At 38.0% G+C, this 24537-nt stretch overlaps 2 protein-coding genes across 7 annotated transcripts in view; both read left to right on the plus strand.

The window, feature by feature from the left end:
• The window catches only part of LOC102077131 (zinc finger protein 638), a 32041-nt gene extending 28329 nt beyond the window's left edge, over positions 1 to 3712 (plus strand). For 2 of the 3 annotated variants that reach the window (XM_005459533.3, XM_005459534.3), the window contains exons 27-32: positions 42 to 102; positions 753 to 866; positions 949 to 1227; positions 1549 to 1665; positions 1767 to 1888; positions 1959 to 3712. In XM_005459533.3, coding sequence (XP_005459590.1) covers positions 42 to 102; positions 753 to 866; positions 949 to 1227; positions 1549 to 1665; positions 1767 to 1888; positions 1959 to 2033 — 768 coding nt within the window. In that variant the 3' untranslated portion in view covers positions 2034 to 3712. The remainder of the gene's footprint in view (positions 1 to 41; positions 103 to 752; positions 867 to 948; positions 1228 to 1548; positions 1666 to 1766; positions 1889 to 1958) is intronic. The other variant, XM_019351944.2, reaches the window with a different exon arrangement.
• Positions 3713 to 11032: 7320 nt separating this feature from the next.
• LOC100710086 (uncharacterized) overlaps positions 11033 to 24537 on the plus strand; it is a 42461-nt gene continuing 28956 nt past the window's right edge. For 3 of the 4 annotated variants that reach the window (XM_005459536.3, XM_005459537.3, XM_013277473.3), the window contains exons 1-8: positions 11033 to 11153; positions 15261 to 17383; positions 19842 to 19903; positions 20300 to 20338; positions 20450 to 20716; positions 21621 to 21904; positions 22091 to 22296; positions 22573 to 22707. In XM_005459536.3, coding sequence (XP_005459593.1) covers positions 15626 to 17383; positions 19842 to 19903; positions 20300 to 20338; positions 20450 to 20716; positions 21621 to 21904; positions 22091 to 22296; positions 22573 to 22707 — 2751 coding nt within the window. In that variant the 5' untranslated portion in view covers positions 11033 to 11153; positions 15261 to 15625. The remainder of the gene's footprint in view (positions 11154 to 15260; positions 17384 to 19841; positions 19904 to 20299; positions 20339 to 20449; positions 20717 to 21620; positions 21905 to 22090; positions 22297 to 22572; positions 22708 to 24537) is intronic. The other variant, XM_005459538.3, reaches the window with a different exon arrangement.

Below are 24537 nucleotides of genomic sequence, written 5' to 3' on the forward strand. Positions count from 1 at the left end.
TTTAAACTTTAATGCAAAATATTTTGCATGTCTTGTTGTAGGCTTTTGTGACAATAGATGAAGCAGGTGATGACGGGGAGGAGAAAGCAACTGAATATGAAGGTAAGAAAAGTTCAAGATCTGTTTACTGCAAACATGATGATGGCACAGGTCTGCTATATTCTGTATTTAAATCCAGACTGCTTTTGCAGGGACATTTCAAAAACTTCCGGATAAATACTTTGAATAACTGTTAATTATCTAAACACTGGGTTATTGTTGACATATTTACTAATGGAAAGTCATAGGCAATTAGCCCAAAAGGAAGACTAGATCTTCTTGAAGATCTTACTTTACTTTTGCATTTTAAGTCAGTTTAAAGAATTTCCCAGATATGGAATAAATAAAGTATTGCTTATTCTTATTCTTTTTCTTATTGCCATCTGCAATGTGAAACTAATGGAAGTAAATGAAGAAAAATGAGATTATAATAAAAGTAACTTGCAATTGAAATTCAGAGAACGTTTTGGGAGCTACGAAACATTTCTGGTTTTAGAGTTAATGTAAGTCAGAAACTTTCTTTCACTATACATAACAGTTTCAGCATAAAGTTAAACATTATGTTCACTGAAAATTAATAATAATTTGTTTACAGAAATAAAATAGTGGTCCCAGAGTAGTACTCTGTGGCACACCTATAGGACAGTGTTTTCTGTTATGAAAATAAAAGGTTTCAGTTTTAATTTGAGTCTTTATTTGATTTCATGCATTAGAGGAGAATGGGAGCTTTGTAACGGTTGATAAACTGTGGGAGATTGCTGAAAAAGAAAAAGTGGTAACAATCAGGACAAGCAGTCAAGCCAAGAAGAGAACAAGACAGACACATGGTAACACACAAACAACTACATCTGTTACATAGTCATGTCAGACCAACATGAAACTAAGTGAATTTATTGTTTTCTCCTGTAGTGAGAAAGTCTACTAGATTGAAGCAAGAAAGCACAAAAGATGAGAGAACAGAATCACTGCCTCCCTCTTCACTTGATTCCTTATCACTCTTATCATCCCCGGACCAAGTGGTGTCTGGATTGTCAAGTGAAGGCCAAACAGAGATTTGGAAATTGGAGAAAGCAGATAGACAATCCAGTATAGAAACCACATCTGCTGGGGAGCAGTCCAGCTCTGACTATGCTGATAACCAGAGACTAGGAGAGGAGAAGCAAGGACAGAGCAGGACCGACCGTAAAGGTTCAAGGAGCTGTTTTTGCTCACAATTCACACCAAGCTGATTTTAAATGCATCGTTCTAAAAATCAATTTTGAAGTGGATAAAATTATAAAGTTGCAGCTTTCCTGGTTGCCAATATTTTTTTCTGTCATAATCAGAAGATTTGGAACAACTGAAATTTGTCATTTTTGTTTGAAAAAAAAATTAATACTTCAGTGTTACAGTACAAAGAAATTTTTTTAATTAAGACCTTTGAATTAGTTTTTGAAATAGCTGCAAAATTATTTCTTGACAGGTTTAAAGGACTTGTTGACATTTTTTTTTTTTTTTCTTCTTCTTCAGCTTTTGGGAAACAAAGAAGCAATCTTGTCGAACCTGAAGCAAAGCGATCTCGCTCTCAGTCTCCTTGTGTCACTGATAACTTGGTCCTGCCGCCTTTTAACCCCAGCATCCCGCTTGGTGAGAAACAAACACAAATAATAAATAAAATCTGTTTAGTTCCAGAGATTTACTCAGTTATTTTTTTTTTACGTTCTGTTCCTTTTTCTGTTCCTTATCAGGTCAAGAGCATGTTGTCCCTAAAACGGGGTATTTATGTAGCCTGTGCTCAGTTTTCTACGTAGCTGAGAGCACCGCCAAAGACCTACACTGTAGAAGCCATAGACACTACAAGAACCTACAGGTATGCAAAAACACTGAATGGATAAAAAGATGTTTTGCTTCCCTTCTATAACCTATTTTTTTTTCTTCAGAAACATCACCAGACACTTAGACAAACAGCTTCAAGAACATCAACAAGAAAGTCTCAAGACTCCTCTTCAGTCTAATTGTTAATGAGTGGTTATTTAGCCCATGCTTAAATATGGCCGCTATCTCCTTTGACAGCTAGATTTTTGTTTATTTTGAGAAAGAAAGGGCAAAATGATAAGAAGCCAAAGCTGTCAAGTAAGTAAATTGCAGAGTGACATCTTTGATTTGTTGGCACGACGCTGCAGTTCTGTTTATTTCAGATGTTCTTCTTTAGGCGCCTCAGTGTATAACAGTGTCGACAGTTTGACCATGAAGGATTTAGAGTTTACAGCCAGTGAATGGCCTTAAACTTCTTCAGGCCATTTTGAATTTAACAGTAGATAATTGTGTCTATGATAAATAACCTTGCCTATGTTTAAAACCATATTGTCATAAAAATATGGTTGCGTGTGTGTGTGTGTGTGTGTGTCTATGGCCAGGAACCATGTATTCTAAATGAAAGTAGGCCTACTTAAGGAAATAATAAGAGAAATATTTTTTTTACACTCTGGCTCAGCAAAATCTGATTATTATGCTGCACATGCTGATGAGAGACCAATGGACGAAAGAGTGTTCAAAAGTTATTTTGGATTTATTTACAATGCTATATGTACAGTGTAAATAAGAGTGCATTTAATAAAGATGTTTTCAGATGCGAGGAGGCCTCAGGGTTGACCCAAGACACGATAGAGAGATTATATGCCTAAGGTGGCTGGTTCTGTTTCTATGCCAGTTATTTATATTTGGTCAAAAATAATTCTGATTGCAGTAATAATACTTAGTAATAATTACAGACACTGTTATCTTTTAAATAATCATTTGGATTACAGTTTCAGCAAACGCCATAAGCTGCATTAAAGAAAGTTTAGTTTTTTATTTCGCAAAATATGAAAATTATTTATGTTTGTAACAATAGTAGCAATAGTAATCTGCCGTAAAAGGTTGATGGGCTATGCCGACTTGGACACACAAGTTTGTGAATGTGATAACTTCAGAACGTGGTGACGTGGGATTTTGAAATTGACCCCGGAGGTCAGTATCTTTTTTCCTTCAGATGACATTAATGATATGTCATAATGTGATTTAAGAAAAAATACATTTTGCCAGTATTGTAATTTTTGCTGTTAAGATTGCTTCTTACAGTAAATTAATCTTGGGGTCCATGTTTGTTAACTTTGTAATGTCTCTTAACTTGTTCAAAAGTGTTTACGAAAAAGAAAAATTATTTGGGTTACACAATAATTAACATATACCAATAAGAAACAATAATTAACATGTCACTCATGCCAGTGCAGTGTTCTCCGCTTATGTTAGGCATGCAAGATTTATGAAGGAGACTTGGAGAGATGTTTCCAGAGAGAGGGTCAGCAGTTCAAGGTCAACACCCCACACGTGTGAGTGTGAGTGAGTGAGCATGTGGGAAGAGTGTGTGTGTGTGGGGGGGAGGATGTTCTGTCAGAGTTCACTGTTAGATGATTTCTGAGCAGACTGGCTAGGTAATCTCAAGTTTTCCACTTTCCAAGTATAATTTTGTCATATTTGTGCTGGAAGAGGGAGCCATGTTGGAGATACTTTACAGCTTTGAATATCGTTAAGCCACCAGGCTGCGGTCTCCCACTGAGGAAGTGGTGAGTAAACAAATGCATTTCAATTCCACGTGAGGATTCACATTTTGTGTTATGATACGGGTTGCGATGTGAGCCACGGCCTTCATCCATCTGCCTTGTAGACTGCAACTTTTTAGACTGTGATTATAGTGTAGTGTGTAGAAAATAAGTATAGCATTTATTTGCATAAATGAGCTAAATACCTAATGCAAAACTTACAGAAATTATTATTTCTATTGGAGTAACAGAAATAATAAATTAATATTTATGTTAAGTGTGTCTTTAGAAAAAGTTGGAATGTAATTTTTTTTTTTTGTTCTGACATTTACTCAGGTGTTTCAAATGTAAAAGAATGAAAATACACTTGCACACTGAACAATAAAATGTTATTATTTTTTTTTACATGTATTCATCTGGTTATTGCAGCAGCGAGTAAGCTCTTCAGAATGATCTCAATAGACAAAAGTAACTTCACCTTATTTGCTCATGCTTGACTCAATAAGTGACAGATTTGTGACTATCAAGATGATAAAAAAGGTAGCATGATTATGGGCAGTGGAATATGTGCAGGTGTAGTTACTTATTTATTGGGGTATTTATTTTATTTAATTATTTACTTAAGGATTTTTGAGACTAAAAGAAAAATATTTTAAATGCCAGGAAAGAAAACAGCTTCTTAATCTGACTTTCTTTGACTGTCTTAAACATCAAATTTAGCATAGAATAGCCCTGATTCATCAGCACTGAGACTCTAATTGTTTAGGGCCTAATTCTCTAACGTGTGTGTAAAATGTTCAGTACACAAAAACAGCACTCATGGACAGTAACTGCTGGATTCATGTGTGTATGTTAGTGAATCACTAAATGGAAATGCTCATGCTCCTAATTTGCAATCTGCAAGCAAAGAACTACGTTTACTTCAAGATGTTTCATAGAGAAAGAAATTAAATTGGATAGATCAGATAAAACTTTATTAATCCCTCGGGTGGGTTCCTCTAGGAAATTCTGTTTCCAGTAGCACAGCTCCAACAGAAGCTGCAAAAGGATGTAAGAATAGAAATATACCATATATACACATATACATACATATACACATATACACACATACAAAGACATATATAAATACAGAGTATATAATAGCGATAAATAGGAATAGGAATACCAGGGAAATGCACATTTCAACTATTTTGAGTCTATTACACCGTTGAATATAGAAAAATATTGCACAGTGAAAAGGGCAGTACAGATTAGTTGTTCCCACCCTCCTTTGTCCTACTGTCTCCCCTCCCTCTCCCCTCCAGCAAGAAGTTAAACAGTTTGATGGTGTGTGGGACAAAGGAGTTTTTAAATCTGTTTGTCCTTGACTTTAGAAGCAACCTGTCACTGAACAGACTCCTCTGGTTGTTTATGATCATGTGCAGAGGATGCCCAGCATTGTCCATAATTTCCAATTTTTCTCTGCCACTATCACCAGAGTGTCCAGCTTCATGCCAACTACAGAGCCAGCCTTCCTGATTAGTTTTTGCAGCCTGGATGAGTCCTCCTTTGCTGTGCTGCTCCCCCAGAACACCACCACATATAACAGTACTCCAGCAACCATCGACTGGTAAAAAATCCTCAGGAGCTTCCTGCAAATGTTAAAAGACCTCAGCCCCCTGAGGAAAGGATTGTATTACAAGGCACTGGAAAAGTCAAAAAACGGGACCCTGACCGTGCCGTTTCCTTTTCCTTTTCCAGCACACCCCTTTAGCATCCTAGGACACACCTTGTCTGGGCCTGCTGCCTTCCTGGGGCAAAGCTTCCTCAGTTGTCTCCTGACCTGATCAACTGTAACACTGGGAGTGGATTGGAAGGAGGGGAGGGGGGGTGTCATGATGTTGAGAGAGAGGTTGGAGGAGGGGGGGGAATCGAGGGGGATAGGAGAGTGGGGAGAGGGCTGTGTAAAGGCGAGGGTGGGGGGGTTGTGGGCTGGTCAAACCTGTTGAAGAAATTGTTGAGTTCCTTAGCCTTCTCCACAGCCCCCTCCCCCTTTTCGCTTCCCTCAGGCAGTGTTTCAACTCCTGCTGTGCTGCTTTCATCTCCTCCTTATACTGTATTTATTATTGTATTTATTTATTTATGTGTACTGTATTTATTCTTATTTTATTTTATTCTAATTTTTGCTTCATAACTTTTGCACTCTCCACTTCCTGCTGTGACAAAACAAATTTCCCACGTGTGGGACTAATAAAGGTTATCTTATCTTATCTTCACTTTGCTTCTGAAGGCCGCCTTCTTCATGTTGAGGACAAATTTGACTTCCTGTGTTACCCACGGTTTGTTATTAGGATAACACTGTACCATCTTAGCAGGGGCGACCACGTCCACACAAAAGGTGAGATAGTCCGTCAGACAGTGTGTCGCCCCCTCTATGTCCTCACCATGTGAGCTCAGAAGCACATTCCAGTCTATGGTGTCATAACAGTCTCTCAGAGCATCCTCCTTTTCTGGGGTTCATCTCCTAAAGGAGCGTGTTGTGACAGGCTGCCTTTGGATGAGGGGTGTGTACTGTGACTGTAAGTAGACCAGGTTGTGGTCTGACTTCCCTAGTGGGGGAAGGGGCGTGGCTTTGTATGCATCTCTCACATTAGCATACAGTAGGTCAATTGTCCTGTTGCTCCATGTGGGACAATTCACAAACTGGTGAAAAGCATTCAGAGTAGAATCCAGTGTGGTATTAAGATGTTCTACGAGAGAAGACTGCTGCTAAAAGAAAAAAGCAGGATGTTTTATTTCCTCAGAGGGAGCAATGACTTTTTTTTAAAAGATGCCAGTGAGTGTTACCATGCAACTCAGGACAAAATAAGTGGTTGTGTCAGAAACTGGACCAGAAGACCAAATTGCAAATAGCCAGAGTCGACTCAGTATTTTCATGATATTACAGCTGATAAAGGCATCACTGATGACCAAATTAATTAAGTAGCGGATAAACAATTAGAGAAAATTTAATAAAAAATAGTGAAAAAACAGGAATTTTTCTCTCTACCAGAAGTTTCTATTTAGTTTGTCCCCTTTTAAAAAAGTATTTTTTGTGAATTAAAAAAGTTGCCTCTTATAATTACATAACAGTCTGGTCAATGATTACCAGAACAGTTTCTGTAAATTTATGTTTATTTCTCACAGTTTAAGTCAAAAGAGTCATGCTGACAGATTTCTTTCATTTACTGCAGCAGCACTTGGTCATGTAAGAAAACTGAGACATACTGTTAAAACTGCACTGCTGCTGTAAGAAATGGACTCAAACACAACTGAAAACGGACCAGTAGCAGCTTCAGAATTCTCGGGGCTTCTTATTTATTGAGAAGAGTCTAACAGGCTTTCCCTGGACTACTCTGGCACATTTTCTGAAAATCCAGTACTCCCTATTTCCATATAGGTCTATCTCTGATGAGTCCTTGACAAGGCCCCACTGATTTATGTATCCTGGGCCAATTAGCCCATCCTTCTGCCACGAGAAGGCCTTGAGTGGTGCAGGTGCTCTTTATCTTCCACTGTGGTTAGAGACAAAAAAGCTGTATGTGGAGAGCTTTTAGTACAATCTCAGCACACATGACCAGCTTTCATCTTTAAACTTTAATATGATTGTGCTCAAAACACCCTGTGTGTTGTGAGATAAATACAATATTTCTAAAATATGTGACTTAAAATAGTTTCTATTAGATCTATATTCATGTGTTTTACTTTTTACTTTGACAAATAAAATAACCTTTCTTTAATATAACTGCGGTGCCTAACTGCACCCCTCCCCTCTAGCAGCCTGGTGCTCAGGTCAACTTCTTGCTGGCTACACGTTTCTCTTGGCTGTAGCTACTTCATACTGCTTCTCTGGATCGTCTCAACAGCACACAGGGGTTAAAATTCCGCTTTAACTTGTTAAGGGTCCGAAATTGAGGACGAGAGTAAAACAACGATGGTCCAGAAGAGCTTGATCAAAACAACTGATTTTAATGAATACACGCAGCGTGGGGAGGTGTAAACTGCAAAACATCAGTTGTAAATCTCCGCCCAAAAATACACTTCAGATTGCTTTTATAACATCAGGGTATTATAACGCCCCCTCTTGCGTTTACAAGCACATAATTAGCACCTTAACCCTTGGATGCACAACCTACCAATACCTACACTCTTCCACGAGTGGGGTCAAAAATGACCCCAAATAGAAACAATGCATTTTGCTATAAACTCGGTTGTTATTCTTCAAAATCTTTAAAACGAAGAGTTGTAACATTCTCATATTTGAGGTATTCCTCATAAAACATGTTTGTGACATGAGGCCCTTTGCATTTTTATTTATTTTTTCATTAATTTTAAGAAATTGCAGTTTTTGTATCACTTGTATCACTTTTGTATGCTTGCTCTGCATATACTACAGAAGCTGGGTCTTCCCTCTGAAAGGCACAAGTTGTTCATCCACTGTAACACAATCACTAAGGATGAATTTCTGCCTGCAGTTGACCAGGAACAGGCCCCATGTGGTTTGTTTTCAGTCGGTAGGCTCTGGTCCTCTTGTCATCAAAGTGCAAGAAACGGCGAATATCTTTAAATCTTTGAATTGACATAGTGGCCTAGTACAATGGGTTATGCAGAGGACTCCCAAAAAGCACACCGACTTGTACATCCCAGTTCTTCTCACTTCCTGCAAAAATGGTCAATCAAATGACAGCCATGAGCTTATGTTTGATTACATTTTTCCACTCTTTTCCCCTGTCTGTGGCTACTCTTCGTGCCTCCATGTTTGTGCATGTCAGCACCTCTTCTATTATATTATCAGACATGAACATCTTCCATGCATCTATTGGGGAGACAGTACTAAACCCAGGTGCAAGCCCTGGCCGACTAATTCAGAATACTGTAGCTAGAGCAGTAAGAGGGGCTCATTCTGTTAGACTCAATATCCATTTCCTCTTCAGAGGACTAATCAGAGGACTCCTCTGTATCTGACTGGCCTTGTTCAGTGGGGGGGACAATAGTCTGGGTCCTCTATATCTGAGATGTCAGATTCTGAGTCAATGCCTCCGATGGGCTCTTCATCCCATCCGTCCTGGATCATTTGTAGGGCAAGGTCCACAGGGATCCTTGCTGGCCTCATAGCAGCCATGTTACTTTAAATATAAAAAAAAACATCAGAAAGGACAATGTTTGAAATGCACAGGAAACTATAAACAGGGCTGCACATAAATGGTCCGCAGGTGCGCATTTGCTGTCAAAATAAAAGACGCATACCAGATAAGAAGTTGGAACGCTCGTTTGCGTACATTCGATGTTCTGGAGGAGGACAGACATTTGTTCAGAACTCTTAAAGATGTCGAATAAGCAAGCTCCGTAAGCAATTACTTTGGTGTTCCTCCACCTCAAAAGAAGCGCGTATTCTCTGAATTTCCGGGAATACTTTTATTTTGACAGCGCATGCACACCTGCGGACCACTTATGTGCAGCCCTGACTATAAATCATGTACGTTACTGTGTAAAAATTAATTCTTGATCCATCAGAAGTGTAAGTGGGTCAGTCAGAGTTGCTAAGAATGAAAGTTTCATAGAAGATTCCATAGGAACTGCTTGGGGTCATTTTTGACCCCACTTGTGGAAGAGTGGGGTAGTGATACTAAAACTGCATTTTTTTTAAATTAATGAAAAAATATATAAAAATGCAAATGGCCTCATGTTACAAACATATTTTATGAGGAATACCTGGAATATGAATATATTACAACTTTGCATTTTAAAGATTTTGAAGAAAAACAACCCGTGGGGTCATTTTTGACCCCACGTGTGCATCTAAGGGAACAGTATTTGCCTCTTTTACAGACAATGATCAATCTTAAGAGATAAATGCAGAAGCAGAAGTTCCCCTTTCTGGCATCCTCTTCCAAATATGGTGATGATCTAAGGCCGTTGAGGTCCCCATGGACTTGTCCTCCTTCTGTCACCTGTTGTCAAGTAAACTCTAGTGCAACATGTTGCTAAATACACTCAGGCCCTTGCTCAGCTACTATTTTACTGTAACAATATACTCAGCATATAAACTTTTAAGATTATAGATTTAACTCAACGATTTAAAGTGGTTATAACTGCACCTGTAATAAACATGTTAATATGTGATTATGATAATCCCTGTAATACAAATTATAACATAATGCCAACAGCTTCAATAAATGCTTTGATGAATGATAATTAATGCAACGATAAAGATGATGGTTATGAACAGTAGCAGTAAAATAATTTCTTTAATCCTACAAACTGTTCTTGAGTCTGATTCTTCTTCTTGACACACACCTCTCGGAGATACTCATGAAATACTCAGAAAAGGAAAGGTTTCACATAAAAGTGGATGAAAAATGATTAACAGAAGTAAAATATTTGAACAGACCAAACTAAATAAATAAAATGGAAGGAAACACGTAAAGGACAAGAAATGGATTTTTCTGACATCCAGCAACCATTGAATTACTAGTTATTAACTCATTTATACAGCACCTTTCTAGTCCCTGTCAGTACTCTTGCTGCAGCATTTTGGATTAACTGAAGGCTTTTCAGAGAGTTATTAGGGCATTCTGGTAATAATGAATTACTGTAGTCCAGCCTAGAAGTAATAAATGCATGAACTAGTTTTTTGGCATGACTCTGAGACAGAATGGAAGAAAGCAGTACTACATATTTGTTACATGTTATATGCTGTAATTATATAAGCAACAAGTAGTGATCAATGAAAATGCAATCTGCAGTTACAACAACAAAATCTAATCAACCATTAATTTAATCTAAGCCAAATCTGTTTTACCCTGCTCTACTCACAACCCCCATTAGAAGCATGGCTGCATTTTTTTTTCCTTCCTTAGTGACATGACTTTCAGATACTCCTCCTGTGATGTAGAGAGTATTTTAGGGCTGCAGCATCTTCTTCACCTTGATGACGTAAAGTGCTATTTTATGTTGGTCAAACTGTTATTTTTTTTTATTTAATCAATTCAACTAAAGAAACAAAAGAAACTGCCTTAAGATACAATTTATATTTGATTCTTCTCCTGTGTCTATGCAACCAGTGTGGTGTCTGTGGCTCAGGTGGTAGAGTGGATAGGTTCTCTAAATTCTTCAGTTTGTGTGCCAAAATATACTTGAGAACGATTCTGTGAGTGTGTGCGAATGACACCGAAGGCATGAGAAGCTATGCTCAAAAGCTCTTAAAAAAAAAGAAAAAGAAAGAAGTTTTTGCACACGCATACTGGCTAGGTAACTAATTATTGTGTTAAATTCTTTAAAGTTTAAAAGTTTAAAAAAAAATGAATTTTTTTCTTTCATTAAGTCACCCACTAATTGCTCTAAGCGATAGATTTGTGTGGAGAGAGCCAGATTTGAAGTTTATGCTTTTATTTTGAAGGGAGGTCTTACAAAGTCCGTTCCGCCTGCACGAGACGTCACACTAAAACGGGGACAGTTTTATTTGGAGCCTTGATAAGAAAGCAGAGGACAACACAGACGCAATCAAAGCTGTTGGCTACGCATTTATTACGAACGGTATGTAACGGGAGCTCTTACTAAACAAAGAGCGACATGTTTTTAATCTCAGTGGATGTGTGTACGCCGTTAGTGGTTTCAGGCTTAGCTAGAAGCTAACCTCAGTTAAGCTAGTAAAGGCAGCCTGTAAAAATTGCAGCAGCTACTGGTTGGAGAAACAGTTGGATAGCCGTGCTGCCATGTTTCATGCAGAGGAGTGTGAGCTTGGGATGATACTCTTAGCATCCATATGAAAAAGATCTGTTTGTATCATAAATGTTGCAAAATGTAGGCCGCTTGTGCATGTTTTCTTAAATGGTACTTTTCTATACAGTTTTAAAACACTTTTCTGATATAAACTTTGTAAATAAATGAAAAAAAGAAAACATAAGAAGAGACTTGTATAGATATACATATGTATATGAGTGTGTATACCTGTGTACAGGCAAAACAAAGGCATACATGCAAGCAGGGGCATTCCCAGGATTTTTAAAATGGGGTGGCACAGACCTCCCTGACCCCCACCCACCCACAAGATATAGATAAGATAATAAAAACTGCATGAAAAGATTTTAGTAATAAAAAATACTTATAAATACTTTGTTAGGTTTAATTGTTTAAGAAGTACCTGGTTAGGTTTAGATAACCAAAATAGCAAGTGATGCACAGATAACGATTTTCTCTGATGATTGTCATTATCATTTTTCAAAGTGATTTTTTTTTTTGTTTGTTTCTGAGAACTATAGTTGACAGGATGTTTAAAGAAGAATCAACTTTTCTCTAATGCGAAAAGTTTATTTTCATAGTAAAATAAATGGTCAGATTTCCATACTGCACTAAGTTACAGGGTCCTATCTCCCGGTGCACTGCTGAAAGAAAGAGATACAGATATTTAAATGAGGATTAGCTTGTGTAAACCCACTTTTTACCTCACATATTGAAACAAATTTACTCCACTTTCCAGTATGTTTATAACATTAACAGATCAGGAAATTTACCCTTCTCCATAATTTTTTTCCCAACTACTTTGATCCTTCCCTAATACTGAGGCTGCTGGCTTGTGACTTGATATGTTATTACACATGTGTGTAGGTGTGTGGAAACAGATGGAGCAGTACCAATTAATGAGTAATTACTCTGTAACTTATCATTTTAACAGATAACCTTTCTCTTACTAGTCACCTTGGGCAATATGTGATGTCAAGGAATAAGAGTATAGCTTGAAGAAACTGTAATTAACTCCTTTTTAACATCTTAGCAATGATATTCTGCGCTGATAATTATATGTAAATTAATAATTTACATTTAGAGAGTTGTTTTTCCAAAGCAAATACATGTAATTTAATTTCAAAAATTGATAAATATCATGAAAATTTAATTCAGATGAAAAATAAATAAAGGGAGAGGTGGTGTAGTTAGAGAGACAATGCTGTCTGTTATTGAGTTGGGCTGTAGTTACGTGGATTTGTATGCCTCAACACACCTGGACAGTAGCCATGGGCCACCAACACAGAGCTCAAGCTAACAGTCAAAAAAAACACTGAGCGATCAAGAGATAAAAACAGCTGCAGACAGCCTTTAGCTCTCCCAGGTCAGCTGCAGATACTGTGTTTTACTTCTTCTTGATTGGGTTGGAAAACAGACTAAAGTGCTACATTGTGAAAAACTGAATTGAAACATGATGTACATAGTGCTGAGTTATGCACAACTCTGAATTTTAGAAGACACAACGAGTAGGAATGGGTTGATATTTTGTAAACCAAGAACTTTGTTAGGAAATATGGCTTTTTGAAAAGGTCTCTATAGTTTACATTTTGAGTAAAGGTGTTATTTTGTCAAAGTTTGTTTGGACACAATATAATTTTTTATTTTAGGCAGCACAAAACTGGATTGAGTCTGTGGGCTGTATTTCACTCTCTGTACTCTAGTTTTAAGTTATTGACTTGAGACAATTTTAGTCTAGACTTGTAGTTCCTGCATTTCTAAGAATCATTTTATTTAATTTTAGAAGTTGTGCATGCTGTGTAGCATACGAGCACAAAATGTTAAGATGTTAAATACCTGCTAGAAAATATCTGGTGATGTTATTTTGTAGCTTTTGTACTACTATTATTGTTGCTGTTGTTGTTTCTTGGTTGTTGTTGTTGTTGTTGTTTTTACTGCTCCTGAAATGTCTTGTGATGTGAAATTGTTCAAGTCCTCTATCTTGTAGGCTGTCTGGAAGCATTTTTGTTCTATCCCAGAGACACACATACACACACACACACACACACACACATATTCATTTTTTACAATTTTTAATCTCCTCATTCAAGTTGGTACTCTCATCTCTCATCGCATGGATACTGGGGACATTTTCCTGCACACAAACTTCACAGAGAAGAAGGATATGGACATGTTTTACCACACCACAAAGCTGGATTTACGGTCTGTCCGTACTGCATGTCAGATACCAGACTGGTTTGGCTTTCTCAGGCTGCAAGACAAGGTCATCTGATGAAAATATGTGGACTGACTGAAGATGAGCCAAAAACAATTTTTTTTTTTTCTTGCTAACCTTTTTTTTTTTTTTTTGCATTGCCACCTGCATTGCCTACCAAATCGGCAAGGAGTGTATCGTTTGTTTGTCATTTAGAAGTAATGTCTGGATAGAATTTTTATGAAAGATGTACTTTTGCAATCTTTTTGGATAATACAGTCAAAGGCTGGGATAATGTTTTAAAATTTTCTGAATGACATCAGCATTTAAAGAGCTCAATGTTGATACACATGTACAAGTTTACATACACTCATGGACAGAAATGTCAAATCAATATCATGCTTTCACTAATTTATGAGAAATGTATTTTTCCTGGGGCTGAATGACTGCATAACGTATATCTTTCATAGTAAAACAGTCAAGAATTTGGTGCCAAATATTTTGTTTATATTTGGGGTTTTCTGAAATGTGACAGTATACCTGCTTACACTTTAGTAGCAGTGAAAGTTGGAAAATTTCTGAACTTGTCAAGGCCAAGGTTATGATTTGTGCCAGAAAGGTTTGGTTTACCGCACTCATTGGTAGAAGCTAATACACAGTAAAATGGGGAATTCCCAGGACATCAGTGCAGATCTGAAGAGGATTATAGAAGTACACAAGTGGGAAATGTGTCTGAGCCATTTCTAAACAACTGCAGATTCCGGCATCATCAGTTACAATAGAATAGAATAGAATCAATTATATAAGTCATTGGGAACTGTACATACTTTGTTAAGATTTGAAAAAGACCAAAAGGACACCCTAAAAAATTGGTTTGAAGAGTCAAAATGGATTGGGAGCTGACAGAAGATCATTGCTGAGCAAGTTTTACATCGCCATTGACCAAGAGGCTGCCACTGAAGAGAGAAACCACTGCAACAAAATCAATACCTTTAAGCTCAATTAATGTTGATAAACTACCAGAAGGACAAAGAAGACTTTGAGAGAATTTTTCTATGAAGAAGCATTGAGCTGTTGCTGCTAGTGAAGTTGGCACATCGAATTAGAGTGGATATAATAATGAAAGAAACAGACTACTGAAGAATTTTTTAGCAACTCCCCAAACCATTGTGCAAAGTTTTGACAGAATCAGATGTGTCAACAGGGCTGTCAGCAGGCTAGTTTTGGAACAGGGTAGCTGCTAAGCTTTTGGAATGGCCTTTGGAAAGTCAGATTTTTGCCAGGGAAGAAATTATTTTAAACAAAGTGGTAAAATTTGCAACCAGAATGATACTACGAAAGCATCCACATGTTGGATAGGTGTTCTGAATGTACATTTAAGAAAACCTTATATGAATTAAATTTTGCGCACAGATTATTTTTTTTTTACTCTTAAAAATGTATGTTGTACAATCATTCTGCCCAAAAGAAAGCTTAGTTCAAATTAATCAGTGATTTTAATGATGTTCTCTAAAGTACAAATTGGTTTTTACATTTTTGTAGTCAGTCTGCTGGTGCAGGGAAATAAATGAGTTTGCCTGCAACTGCATTTTTTTTCTGTTTTCTGACCTTGTTTTCTTTTTTTATCTGACCTTTGATGTTTGCGCTTCCTCTGTTTATTTCTAGTAGTCAAGATCCTGATATTGTAATGATAAATTTATATTTGGCAGGAAACAACAGAGTGAACAAATCCAGACAAGACCTTCCAGATGGATTTCACCCATCCAGGAAGCTGAAGCCCACACCAGTTCAAAAACATTTTTTTTTTAATTTCTCAGTTTTGTAATTGCTATTGAAGAGTTCCCTTCTCCCGCTCCCAGGGCCACCATCAAACCACATACTTGAAGTTCTCTAAAGGATCTCTCTACACACAAGACTTCGTGATTATGTTTGCCTGACTGAATGGTCACTTTGCATTTTCCACGAGCTCCACATTGACAATGACCTCCAGCATACCTACTTTGTAAAAAACCAAAAGAAAACAACCAAACACCCATTCCATTGATTGCTGTGGCCATCCTTGACTTTCTGAACCATGTCCCATCCCCTTCATAACCCCTATAATTTTGGGATACAAAGTTCTACGCAGCATCAAAATGCACTCAGCTCTTCTGGAGCATCCTCTGGAACTTCTGACACTACGTTGGGAACAATTCCTTCACTGCGTGGTTTTCCAGTGACCTACATCCCCCCACAGAGTAGTTCTATTTTAGATGGAGGTGTGAAGAGATCTACAGAAATGTATCTTGGTCAAGCCAGGAAAGAGATGAGACAACAGCCTGTTAACCAGGCCCCTTGCTTTACCGGCACTCAAGAAGACAAGTTTATTTCTTCAACTGCAACGGTTGCCTCCAGTCCAGTGTGCTCAGCATCTCAAAGACACTCTGATTTTAAAAGTAGTGGGCCTTGTTCCTTGGACTCGTCAAGCTATAAGAAAGCCACTGAAAATGATTCTTCTAGATTTTTTTCATCATCTACTTCACTGAGCTTTCAAGGCAGTGGTGAAAGCATCTTTAGTACCTTCAGTGAAAGAGAACGGGATATGCAGTCCATTCCAGGCTTAGGTGATTCTGACTATCGAATGCAAGACAAACCTGTGCTCCCTACTGACTCCAGTTACCCAAAGTACTCTTCACAAGAAGCTTCTAACATCCTTTTACGTTTTGGACTTGAAAAAGACGACTTGGAATATCTGATCTCCTACCCTGAAGACCAGATAACCCCTGGCAATCTGCCTTTTATCTTAAGGCAAATCCGCATGAAGAAGGCTGAGAGTGTTAAACCTATTGTTCATTCAAAAGCCTGTCCTGAACCTCAACCCACCCCCAGCATGACCGTAATGGACAGGTTCAGAAGGGAAGGGATGCAACAAGAAGAATTGGCACAGATTATCAAACCAAGTAAAGTGATTGACTATGGACATACTAGCAAATACACTGGAGGGTTTGGCAGTGATATTGGAAAGAGCAGTGGAAGTAGAGCTAACAGTAGTGAGAGTGGTAGCATGTTGCTCATGGACACTTATGATGGTGGCAGTTGCAATAGAGAACCACTGCAAGAAAGTACGACAGAAGTGAAAACCAGTACCTTGGTTTCTTCATGTGACCTTCGGGGAACTGTTTCCACTAATAGTTCAATGCAGAGCTATGAGCCTCCTCCAAGCTGGAATCCAACGCAACGATTGCCGACTCAGTCAAACCCAGCATCTCAAGAAATCATCAGCTCCTTCTCTTTACCAAAGAAAGACACAGACTTAAGACTTCTCAAATCCAAATTAGTTCCTTTGAAAGAACCAGAGCCAGATTGCCATTTGGCATTAAAAGCTCAACCACCTCTCAGTCATATTGCTCGTGGTGTGCATCCTGATCGACCTGGCCTTGTGCTCATCGGCAATAATGATAACAGTTGCACCAAGGATCAAAGTGAAAGTCAACAACAAGCGCCAAAGGTTGCTAAGCCCATAAACAAACAGAAGGTGCTCCAAAGGCAGATGCAGCAGGAACTAAAGAAACAGGCGGAGCAGCAGCGGCAGCAGGACCAGAAGCAACCACCAGTGCAGATGGGACAACGCCAGTGTGCAAACCCAGTCACTCCCCTAGCACCTCAGATAATTCCTAAACCAGTGAACTTCGTTCATATGCCACTGCCACTTTCCAGCAAGCAGTGTCTTGCAGACAGGGAGCTATCAGAGGGTCTGCCAGCGTTGGCCATGATGCAAGACTATGCTGCAGCCACACCACAAACCTTTCCACATACCTGTTCTCTGTGTTTGCAAAAATGTACTGGTATGAAGGTGAGTGGAAGACCATACTCTCTTCTGTCTCCATTTAGAACATTACGGGTATTTATTTCTGTCTATCATTTTGGTTAATTTAAAAAAACAACAACAAAAAAAAACAACAACATTAATTTGTGAAACAACCTCCTTGTTTCCAAACTTTACGACTGCAATTTTAAAGCTTTTTTAAATATAAATTTCTGTAGCATATTCTTCTGATCTGTTATTTAAGTCTTTCTCCCTTGGACATATACTAGAAATAACACTTATGAAGTAAATGATTTCTGTCATATTTCAGTCTAGAAGAAAATGACTGGGTGTGCATCAGTCTGCTCTAGTAAGTTCTAGCTTACTAGAGCTGCCTTTGGAAAAACCTGGAACATTTTCTAATGGTTCTCCAACAACATCTTTATTCATATATGTTGAAATGTCAAAACATGTCACTTAGGGTACAAGGGAGATTGTCATATTTTGTATTTATGGGGAAAAGAGTTAAGACTGGATTATCTGAGCTGCGTTAGTCTCTAAAAGTAATTCAAAGTTACCCTTTTTCTAATTTAATTTAACAGTAATGGCAAATTGGAAGTTTCTGCCCAACAAAAAGGAAACGATAAGTGAAGATGAAGAGTCTGCAAATCTGAGGAACATGAGCATCAGAAAGATGACTTTTCCCCCGAATTGATATTTTGTTTACAGCCATCCACTTTAGAACAGTTACTGTCTTTAGAAGAGTAACAGTCGTCTTGCAGTGACAGTCATTGGTTGAGATTGTGAAGCAAAATTAAGATGTTCTATAGTATGCTGCAAAAGTCTTGAGTCCCTTGTATTTCCTTTCCAAGGATCCAGAGTTGCAATTGTTATTGCAAATGGTATTGAGCAATAGTTCTCCAGGCTTTATGAAGGACTTTCAAAGATGGTCTTTGGACATTGGCTGCTTTTTCACTCATTTCATTCCAGTTCTTGTACCGAACCATTTTCAGAGGAATGTTTTTTGTTTGTTTGTTTTTTAAACCAGTTAATACTGATCTATGAATGATTCAACCAATAAAAAAATCCAGCAAGCCTACAGGTTGAACCACTGGTGTGTCTACACAAAACCGATAACTAGGCAAAGAATTCTTTTGAAATTGTATTTTTATGCACTTTGTCAGCTTGTTGCAGAAATACATAATTTTTTCCCCATCTCTTTAGTTAAATCTATGTAAATTGCCAAACATAACACTTTCTGACCACTGCAGAAAGTGTAGTGGTTTTGCACCAAAAGGATGATTCCAAAAGAGGTATTAGCCAAAACCTTAGCATGTGTCCTTAAAATATTTTGAGTAAGCTGGACAAGTGGAAGAAAAGAGAAGTGTCAATGTTGAAAAACAATTTAAAGCAGATAAACAGTACCTGAAAGTCATGTCCTTGAGAGACAGGAAAGAAAAGACCTATAACATGCATGTGGCCCTTCAGTTGAGCAATCTCCTGTTCACTGAAGCCTCATCATGGTCTCAATGGAAGGGCGGCTGTCGAGAACCCATTCTTAAGTAAGAGGACCAGGAAGAAAAGACTAGACTGGAAATTAGTAGCAGCAGGTCTGATGGAGAGATGAATAAAAATGTTACATTTCTGATACAGATGTCATCAGTGTGTACAGAAGAGGTCAGGAGAGAGACAACAACAGTGAGTGCAGACTACTTAAAGAAAGGACAAGAAAGCTTGCTTAAAAGGCTGTGTTGAAGAACAAAGGTGGTCATACCAAATATTGGTATTCAGATGTTAGAACTATTAAAACTCTGTTTTTCCCTCAAGGTTTGTTTCTATATTGCTTGCAGATTTTCAGTAAGTCATTGTAGTTACTTCCCATTTTAGCTAAGTATAGATAAACAAGGGGTTCAAGACTTTGGCATACTACAGCCCTATAAAATGAAAATCCCCAGTGCCAGAGCTTCAGAAAAAGGGGGGTAGGTCTTCTTCTTCAACTGTCCAAACGGTATTTACAGGTGATATTTTGTTGTTTGGCTTCATCTTCATCCAGACCTGACCTCTGCTGAGACGACGTCAAACCTCAGGACTCATTTTTATTGACACATTCACACATAGGACAGAAGAGACAGATGTTGCAGAATCAAGAGTCCTGCAAGATTTTTTACATTTCTGTATTTCTTTTGTTTTGTTACCAAATGCATGACTGTGGTCTTCCATGCCATCCTATTTGGTGTCATTTATAAATATGCTAAATTATTCAATCTTTTAAGGATTATGTCTTTATAGATTTATCATACTTATATGTACATTTATTGCTTTCCACTATGGTTTATGAACAATCAGCTGATGTCCAAACTTTGAAAGAAGTCTAAAGGCTGCTGTGAATGTTAGGGACATTGGTTGTCAGATGGTTAGAAAAAATGCCACCCGAGCGGTTGTGGTTGATAATACTTTTGCTATGACAATGAGGCCTATCTAAATGTATGTTTGTTCTGACCACTAGGAATGGCTCCTTCACCAGAATACCAGCTTTCACCTCGACAACTGCAAACTTCTTCGGAAACGGTCAGTCTTTTCTTCTTTTAACGTTCTCTTTAACTGTGGGTGTCTGACCACGTTTTGGCCAGACGTTTCAGTGGGTTACTGAACAGAATGAGTGGTTGTAACGTTATAAAGTCTTTCGTAGCATTGTTTCTGATGCTTTGGAGTTAGTTGTTTAGATGGGTAGTATATCCTCTACAGCTTGTTGCTGAGGTCATCAAAATCAGTTTTAAAAATTGTAAGGTGGGCTACTTTTTTCAAGCTAACATTGTTAATAGGGTTGATCTGCCAAGGTTAATCAGTCCCTCGAGAAATCATGCTTTAAGATTGATTGGTAGTTGCAGAAACCTACATTTTTAAAACATTTGCTGTTTTTAATAGATTTTTGATTTCACTTATATTGTTATTTTTCTTTTCCAGATATCCACAGTGGGATGGCAAAGTACTGACGTACCAAGGGTAAAAGTCTTTGTCTTTTGGGAAATTAAAAATACAGGTTTTCCCCCCTTTTTTTTCTTTTTTGTTAACAGTTATATTTATATATATTTAAACCCCTGTTGCTCTTATTAGTTCTTCAAACACAGGAAAGAAGTCCTCACCCTCCTCTTCTGGCAAAACTTCCCAGCATCGTCATCAGAAAACCAGGCGTGAGAGTCGTTCCCGTTCTCGCTCACACAGCCCACGTCGCCGCCTTGGTTCAGATGGCAGAAGGCCTAAACATGGCAACTATTCATGCTCTCACTCAAAGAGCCCTCACCACCACTTCAGCTCTGGGGGGAGAAGAGAGAAACTCAGTAGTGGATCACGATCGCCAAACAGCTCCAGACATGCTCGCAGGTCTGATTAATAAATATCTATATATATCTATATATATCTATATATATGTCAATGGAAATTGTGTCTAAGAATACATCTCTTGACAACATATCTATATATATCTATATATCTATATGGTATATAGATATATATAGATATGGCACGGTGGTTAGCACTGTTGCCGCACAGCAAGAAGGTCCTGAGTTCAATTCCACCATCAGGCCGGGGTCTTTCTGTGTGGAGTTTGCATGTTCTCCCCGTGTTTGCGTGGGTTCTCTCCGGGTACTCCGGCTTCCTCCCACCGTCCAAAGACATGCAGCTTGTGGGGATAGGTTAATTGGATAATCCAAATTGCCACTAGGTGTAAATGTGCGAGTGAATGTGAGTGCGAATGGTTGTCTGTCCCTGTGTGTTAGCCCTGCGACAGACTGGCGACCTGTCCAGGGCGTACCCCGCCTCTCACCCTATGACAGCTGGGATAGGCTCCAGCGCCCCCCGCGACCCTGAAAAGGATAAGCGGAAGCGAATGGATGGATGGATATATATGTATATGTATATGTGTATATGTATATATATATATATATATATGTGTGTGTGTGTGTATATATGTATATATATATATGTGTGTGTGTATGTGTATATATATATATATATATATATATATATATATATATATATATATATATATATATATATTTATTTATTTTAATGTAGAAGTAAATAAAATAAATAAAATTTTAAAAAATTGAAAAAAAGGTTTTCCATTCCAGTGAATTCTATCACGGCATCAGTGTTAGGTTTGACCTTTTTATCCTCACGGGATTTGTAATAGAAATATTGCTTTGAGGTATTTCATTGGCAGTTTTGAAAATGTCCTTATTTTATTTGAGCCTGAAAAAAAACATGTTTGATTCATACTTTCTAGGTCCCGGTCTCGTTCCTTCTCCCCACGGAAGGACTATCTTGCCTCCTTGCGTTATCGATCACATTCAAGGAGCCATGAAAGACGATCGTCACCAAGAAGGAGACATGAGAAACAGTTACTACAAAAGAGGAATGATGAAAGACGATCGCCGACAAGGAGACGAGATGATAAGCGTTTGCCGCTGAGCAGAAGTCATAAGAGCTCATCATCAGAAAAGAGGCCTCAACAAAAGAAGTTGGACAACAGTACAAAAAGACTTGCTAAACAGCTGCTGGAAACCACAGGTTTGGCAGTGTGCACACATACATATACTCCACTATATATGAAGAACTTTTAAAAAATAAAATAAAATAAATACTCAAATTACAGAATTTTTTTAATAAAAAGCCCCAAGGCACAGGATAACCTTCTCTGTTTATACATATGAATCACCAAAGTGTGACTCTTTTTTTCCATCTTTGTCCTTCTAGGTCTCCACTCTTTGTCAAAAAAGTCTGACCTGGAGGCCATAGCTGAAATACTGGCTGAGCTAGCCAAGATGAAGTCACCATTAACATCCTTATCATCCTCTGCTTCTACATCATCATCCTCCTCAAAGAAGGAGAAGACCATCAAGTCATCTGAAAGTAAACCTGGACTTCATAAGAGTGAAGCAAGTACCTCTTCAAAGCCTAAGGTTGGTGTGTTTGCCAACAGTTAAGGAGTGCTAAATAATATAGTCCCTCCTTTCTTCCTAAACTTTTGGGTCTAAGGCACTGAGAAAATGGTTTGATCTGTGATATAAAGAAAAGAAAGAAAGAATTAAAAGAAAAGTTTTCCTTATGCCTTACAGGAGTCATCGACAGACTCAGATGCATTTGTCTGCACCGAACAAATTATAAAAGGAACTAGCTTCAATCATTCACAATCAAGTCTATAGTTAGTTTTTGATTTTTTTTGTCTGTTTGCACAGGCTAGTAAATCTTTTCCTTCAACAACGGTCAAATTACATGGGATTGTCAAAACTTTTTCTCACGAAGAAGTGGTTGCTGCTGTGGAACATTTTGGAAAAACTGAGTCCATTGTATTGTACAGGTCCAAGCTAGAGGTATGTATAGTGGGAGTAACCAGCTGATATGTTTTTGCTATAAATGTGGTACATAGAGTCATGTGAAAAAGGAACTACACCTTTTGTCATTTCTAAGGGTTGCCATCAGGACATCATAAAAATATTGTCCGATCCTTCCCATTTTCCAAAGTTATGTAAATAGAACCTCAGATAAACAACAATGCATAACATTCTACACTGTCATTATTTAGTGAGCAAAAAGTAAGCTAAAATACAAAATCACTGTATGAAAAACTAAGCATACCCTTACTGCGTCTATAAGAATTACAGTGGTAGGTAGCAGTCAGGGCCTGCTAATCAAACTTCATTGCTTCATTAACTGTTCATAAGGAAGTGTGAGCACCTCTGTGCTCTAGTGCTGGGCGATATGGAAAAAATATTTATCAAGATATGAATTATTTTATATCACGATAATGATATATATCACAATATACCACCTGACCTGTGGTCATCTGGAAAGTACGCAGTCTGTAAACAGCGAGCGCAGAGGGTGCAGTCTTTGTTAATGAAATGGATGGTTACGCTCTGCTCGTCCATAGGTCAGTCGTCAAGGCATAATGCACGACACTGCAAACATCCTTCTCTACTTTAGCCCGGCATGCGCCATACAAGCGAGGCAATTCGACGAGGTCACGAAAGCTGTCCTTCTCAACTACATAAACAGGGGCCATGCCTTTACAAATGTAACGCAAGATGGCTCCTGTGATTTGTTTATGGCGCTAGAATGTTTTCTCACAAAGGCCTTGTGTGAAAGACTGCTGTATCTTCGGCTGGCTGTAGTTTTTCTTTTCGCAACTTGCCGCCGTCGTTCCAAAACTTGGTTTAGCTTGGATTTTCTAGATTCTTGAGTATTCTTTTTCGTGGACCCTTCTGTAGGTGATAGAAGAGATTTGTTGTGTTGCCATCGGGTGCAGGAATAGTTTATAGCATAGCTTACAAATGGGAGTCTTCTGCTCCGTGTCGATGCTGTTGAACCCAAAATGTAACCAAATCGCAGATGTACCCCCTCTTTTCGGTAAAAGTGCTTCTTCTTGGGCTGAATGTGTAGCTGTCTCTGTCTGTTGCATGTCCGGGCATGAAACCGCAACCTGTCGCACGTCCATCATTTTGAGTTACTGTAAAGCATGTCGCAAATCCGGGTGCACGTAAAGCAGCACCATGTCGCAAAACCACAAGACGGAGTTTCTTTGCAAAAAATATCATTTTTTTTTATACTTTATTTTCTCTTGCATAAAGTTAAGAGTATGTATAGTGAGAAGACAACACTAATATATTTGCCACAGGCTATTTAACCCTTTAAGACCTACCATAGAACCAAGTCCACCAGAGCTTATCTTTATATTTTTACATGCTGTAGTGCCATTTGTGGGAGCATTTCAAGTTGCTATACATCAATACAACCGTTATAGCCCAAGTTTTAATAATATATGCATTAAGTCCATGGTAACTACATAAATTGCAAAAAAGTGCAATAAACTACCAAAATAATTGAAAATCGTTTTAGTTTTAGTTTTTAACATATATTTCTAGTTAGAGAAATTTAAGAGACTTATCCCTCAAAACTGTAAATACAAGAAAGTTGCACCAAATAGTTTCCAACAACGAGAAATTTAGTTTGAGTGTCTTCATAGTTTTATTTTTGAGATACACTAATTTTTATATACTGCAGGAAAAATGAAAATAAATATTATGATGCAAATTTGCAAATAAATAGCATGTGCATCAAAATAAACTATTTCCAACAGTGTAATTTGAGTTCTAAGCATCCCAGAAACGATACAGAAAAGCATAAAGTCAAACATGACTTTT

Source organism: Oreochromis niloticus, linkage group LG3, assembly GCF_001858045.2.
Source record: "Oreochromis niloticus isolate F11D_XX linkage group LG3, O_niloticus_UMD_NMBU, whole genome shotgun sequence".
NCBI lineage: Eukaryota > Metazoa > Chordata > Actinopteri > Cichliformes > Cichlidae > Oreochromis > Oreochromis niloticus.